A 5,278-nucleotide genomic window follows, 5' to 3' on the forward strand; every position below is an offset into this window, starting at 1 on the left:
AAGATATTAACGATTAAAAATGAAGGAAATAAATTTGAGAAGGATATGTGGTTGGTACCACCGTACCAGTCTCGATTTCTACGTAAATCAAAGTTGTAGGGGTTTTTTGATGCAACGTGAAATTTGATGGGTGGTGGCCCAGTTGTGGTGGGTTTATTTATTTATTTTGTTTGTTAATTTGAATGTGGCTAGCTTTGGTAGATGTAGATGTGTTTTGTGGGGAAGAAAGATGATGATATGATGGATTGGTGGCCTTTTCGGAAGTTGACAATTGTGATGGAGCCTTTGCCGGTGGTGGTGGTGGTGGGGGCCTTCAATGTGAACCTCTCTTCATTCTTTTCCTTTTTTAGTTAATAAATGGGACCTACTACTATCTTTTCGATTAATATGCATCTATCTATGGTATTGCCAATTCTGATTAATTTAGCTGGATAAATGATAATACAAACTTATCAGATATACTAACGATGGGGGAGGAATATTATCTTACAAACGAATTAAAGCTACTACTATTTCCCTTTAGGATTCAGATACCCAAATTTATTCATTATAAACATACAAAAAAAATTCAGACAATTAATAATAATAATAATAATAATAATAATAATAATAATAATAATAATAATAATAATAATAATAACAATAACAGTTGCTTTTGAAATATTCATAAAACAAAATAGAGAAGAATAAAAGTAACTGAATATACATTAATTCATAATTGCAACAAAGTGATTCAAAAATTTACTCACTCCGTCCACAAAAAAATACAGCACAATTACCATTTTTGCCATCCACAAAAAATAGAGCACGTTCATTTATGAAAAATTTTCTACAAATAATATAACCCTACACATCATTCCACTAACACTACTTGTCACATACTTTTTCTCCTCCCTCTTACTTTTTTTTTCTTCTCTCTAACTTTACCAATTCTACATTAAAACTCGTGTCATATACAAATTACTCTATTTTGTGTGGACGGAGGAAGTATATAACTTACCGTAACACTAATTTAAAGTGGTACTAATACTCCATATAGAGGGACATCAGGCATGTCAACAATACAAAATGAAGCGTAAAGTCGTAAGTTGGTCCGCACAATTGCTCAAAAAAAAAATTGTCCTACACATTAAGCATGTTAGCTTCTGGTCCTAAACTATATGTTTGGGTACATATTCACGACATTGGCGCCATGTTCTCCATGATGCATCCTAGTCCAGACCTGTAACTAGGATAATGTAAGTTAACTCCTACATATTCACGACATTGGCGCCATGTTCTCCATGATGCATCCTAGTCCAGACCTGTAACTAGGATAATGCAAGTTAACTCCCAGTTCTTTCTTCATACGAGCATTTGAGACTCGCTTTGTCGACTTGGAAGGTTTCTCTGAGACAAGTACCTGGTCTCCTCTCTCAGCATAAACACGACCTGGAAGTTTTTCTTCAACCAACTTTCGAGCAAACTCAAATACCTCCTCTCGTGGGGCAGGATCATCATCCACAATGTTATATATCTTCCTGAAGTGCAGTAAACGATAAAATGGTATATCATTATGAGGTTATACTAAAAATACATCTAGCTTCAACTTGTTAACTTTGGGTTTCAGTTGAAATTTAGAGACAAAAAAAAGCACATATCACGATCTTGATGCTAACAATAAAAGAACACAATCTCTATTCATGCAACTCATACTATGATCTCCTAACTGACTCTAACTAAAGAACAGGATATTCATAATTTACCCGGGAGATGGATGCAAAATACTGGCATGCAGTGCTTGGCATACGTCAGCAACATGCACGCGAGATGTGTAGTCCTTTAATAATCTTGCTTTCTGACCCTTTGACATCGGCCCTTGCTTAAGTATAGTATCAACAGCACTATAAACATAGAGATGTTGAAACTGTTAATTTCATGCCTTGTAAATGCGCATCAAGGTACATTCTTCTTATCAAATCGAACAGAAATCAACAATTGGAGTAAACTGAGGCAACTTATCTTAATTTCTCACGCTCACCTTCTACCAGGGCCATATATACCTCCGAGACGAAACACATGTGCTGCAATACCAAGATTCTGACCGAAACATAGCCATTGTTCCTCAGCAGCTAATCTTGCTCGGGCAAGTTCACTTTCTGGTTTCACTGGATAACTGCCAGGGTATGATGTATGCTTCTAATGAGGATTTCAGGTTCACAGACACCATTCAAATAAGTTTATACAAATGCTTACTCTTCATCTACCCATGCACCACCCGAGTCTCCATATACACCTATGCATCAGATAAAAAAGTATTGAGATCGCAAACAATATGCATGATATTACTATGAAATGTAGGAACCAAATGATGAAAACTAAACTTATCCAAAGAGAATGAAGGTTCTAGTAAACAAATGCCACCAAAAAATAAGCTTTTCTCAATTGGAAGATCCAATCAGATATTGATATGGTGAATAAAGCAACGAGGAATGGTTCTCTAGTTTGAGTTAGAATGAAACATGAGGAGAGACTAGAACAACTACAATCATGAGAGCCATCTTTTAACTAATATTAGTAATTTAGTACTAGTATTGCTTTGAATTTATCTCAATATACAAATTCATAACATTTATTTTCTAAGACCAAATTTTCTAGGATTGCAAACTCCACCTTTCCACTTTACACCAATTCCACGTGCATTCAAACATAACATGAAGAACAAGGTTTTTTCTTCAGTAAAAGCATATTGCACATATAAAATTGGTTAGACAAACATACTAGTTGAGGACAAGTAGACAAGCCACCTGAGTCTACCACCCTTCAGGGCCCTCTCTAATAGTCCTCCATGACAAAGAATCTGCCAATTATAGTACAAATAAGAAGCTGGAAGACATCACCATCCACATAAACGGGTTTCAAATGAACTTCTACAAAGACACATTCTAAGAACTAGAGTACCGGATCACCAACACCCTTAAGTGGCGGAATAGATATAACGAGATGCGTATGGTTTTTCACAACCTCTAGGACCTCATCCCTGCAAAGGGCATAAGCATAACGAAAAGAAATTCACCAATTAACTAGGAAAAAAGAAGTTTACTCAAAAAATGGTACTATAAAACTGAAAATGAAGTCCCAACTTGAAAAAGTGTATACTATAATTCAGTAAAGCATCCTGTTAGAGATCAAGTAGAAATAATGCATATCACCAAGAAACCTACTATTTCTAGACAGTTTTGTATGAGGTTTAAATTATAGTATTACTCCAATTTGAATCAGAAAGTGGCAGTGAGTACTATATGATGCTCCATCGGAATGTAAATGAATTAAATGGATGTCCCAAAAATACACAAGAAACATCAGATCCCCAATAAGGAAACACATACTGTGGGTGATTTGCATCGAATGCATAAGCTGAATATCCCAAATCTTCGAGTTGTTTCTTCTTCCCAGTGCTGCTGCAGCTCCCTCTCACTACCCTTCACCATAAACAGATAGCGTTAGCTGAATTTAATTAAACTACAGGTGAACAATCTCGTATTCTACCATCCTTTTTTCTTCAAATCTGCAGCGAAGAATTTTCCGACGAAACCCATTCCAAGAATGAACACTTGATCGGCCGTTGATATTTCCGGAAATGCTTTTGCATCAGGGAAGAGGTCGCATCTTACTGTTGCCGGCCGGAAAGTAAAGGTTTGATCAAATCGGAGATTAATCGGCGACAATTGCCTTGAAGCGCAGCAAATCTCCATATATGTAAACTGTTGAGATTAAATTTGGGGCTGAAAATTTATCTTCTGCACTCCATTGCTGGCACAAATTTAAGAATTTTAATTTACTTCGTAAATTTCTCTAACTATCATTAAATTTTGTTTTTCTATAAGAGATCCACGGTCAATTGAGATTTTTTTTAGGGTAATTGAGAAATGAGACAGCCGCTCATGGTCTAGATTTTGCCACACGAAAAATATTTTTAGATTAATTTATTATGAAATGGTATAATGGTAATTTTATGGTAATTAAAATTCAGCAACTCTCATCTCTTGCTCTCTGCTTCTCGATCTCTCTCTCATCTGTGTTCCTTCCATACACTGAGGAATCTCCTTGCGCAAAATTACACCTCAAATTCGAGCTCCGTTCATCTCATGATTGTATTCCTCCATCAGAGAGAGAATTGGAGATCAGAAAATACAGAAAATCGAGAAGAAGATGAAAATTGAAACCCTAGGTAGAATCTGAACGCCGTATAGACTGTGCAGCAACTGCCTATCGAGATCGGTGAAACCGAATTTCCGATGAGTCTGGCGGCGGAGTACAAATTCGAAGGTGTGGAGAGAGGATCAAAGTCTGATAAGCTTGATTCAGGCGGAATCGGAGGCGTGAGTGAATATTCGGCGCAAGAGATTGTCAGCGGCGCCGACGATTCGATGTGTAATAAGGAGAACGAGTGCGTTGCGGTGGCGAAATCGATGTTGAGTGCTGTTGAGATTAGTGTTGGAGCGAATTTCGTGAAGCCGTCGGCTTCTGTGAGGTTTAGTCACCGGAGAAATTTGAAAGCAGTTGAGTTTCACATTTCATCCAGTTATGGCCAGAGGAAGCCCGAAGACGAGATGATCCAACTCATCCACCACGCCATTGAAGCTGCTTATCTCTGGGTGTGACAGTACAAGTGTGGTGTGTGTGCAGTGTTTGCGAAATTCAAATAAGGCAGGTTCCCCAGATCCAGCAAGTCCATTAGATCACTTGGTCTAGGAACTCGTAGGTTGCGTGGAATCCCGGTCGTCGGACACACAAGTACTTTCCCGCTTCAAAAACCCTCAACCACTTTACTAAACCTAGTATAGAGAAGTAGGGATCGATCCCACAGAGAAGGATGCGTAAGAATCGTAATCAAGGATTTGGGAGTATTTTTGGTGTTGGCTGCTGCCACGCATTTTCTTGGGTTGAGGAAAAATTAAAATTAACTTGACTTGGGAATATTAGAAAGAAACTCAACCTAACAGCTAGACCTAGGAAATAATTTTACGATGGGACCACATCTAAGAAAAAGCAGAGTACGACTGGAAAGTGGCAGAATAACTAACTCCAGTACTAACTGACAGTGACATTGTCTTCTACAACCAAATTCGCATAAAACTTCTTGAGAAAAACACATAAGCAAATAAAAAACAGAGCTACTAACTTGGAATCAAATCTATGCATAAATAACGAAGAACTTACAGATCTGCATACCTAGACGAAGGGAAATAGAAAACAAGGAAATAAAACAAGTCTATCCACTACTGTTTCTTTCACA

The 5,278-nt window shown here is 37.4% G+C and overlaps 1 protein-coding gene across 3 annotated transcripts; it reads right to left on the reverse strand.

The window, feature by feature from the left end:
- Positions 1-1,011: 1,011 nt before the first annotated feature.
- On the reverse strand, positions 1,012-3,823 carry LOC125186624 (NAD(P)-binding Rossmann-fold superfamily protein). Of its 3 annotated transcripts, XM_048083032.2 has the most exons (9): positions 3,529-3,822; positions 3,369-3,461; positions 2,941-3,019; positions 2,761-2,839; positions 2,236-2,275; positions 2,021-2,155; positions 1,746-1,883; positions 1,403-1,520; positions 1,012-1,304 (listed from the first exon to the last, which is right to left on the reverse strand). In XM_048083032.2, exons 1-9 carry the CDS (start codon positions 3,732-3,734, stop codon positions 1,251-1,253), a joined length of 942 nt encoding a protein of 313 aa, XP_047938989.1. In that variant the 5' UTR covers positions 3,735-3,822; the 3' UTR covers positions 1,012-1,250. The 3 variants fall into 3 exon arrangements, with proteins under 3 accessions (XP_047938989.1, XP_047938984.1, XP_047938987.1); XM_048083027.2 differs by having other exon boundaries at positions 1,012-1,520; positions 3,529-3,821; XM_048083030.2 differs by lacking the exon at positions 2,941-3,019 and having other exon boundaries at positions 1,012-1,520; positions 3,369-3,456; positions 3,529-3,823.
- Between the last annotated feature and the right edge of the window lie 1,455 nt (positions 3,824-5,278).

Source organism: Salvia hispanica, chromosome 5 (genome assembly GCF_029641045.1).
Source record: "Salvia hispanica isolate PSC_SH4W2 chromosome 5, Shi_PSC_v1, whole genome shotgun sequence".
NCBI classification, from domain to species: Eukaryota; Viridiplantae; Streptophyta; class Magnoliopsida; order Lamiales; family Lamiaceae; genus Salvia; species Salvia hispanica.

Excerpts from the sequence above, each read along its gene's own strand:
- LOC125186624 (XM_048083027.2), bottom strand. The coding sequence starts at position 3,734 with ATGGAGATTTGCTGCGCTTCAAGGCAATTGTCGCCGATTAATCTCCGA. Across the intron at positions 2,276-2,760 it reads TGTCTACTTGTCCTCAACTA|GTGTATATGGAGACTCGGGT; the intron begins GTATGTTTGTCT and ends TCTGATGCATAG. Across the intron at positions 1,521-1,745 it reads ATTTTGCATCCATCTCCCGG|GAAGATATATAACATTGTGG; the intron begins GTAAATTATGAA and ends ACTGCACTTCAG.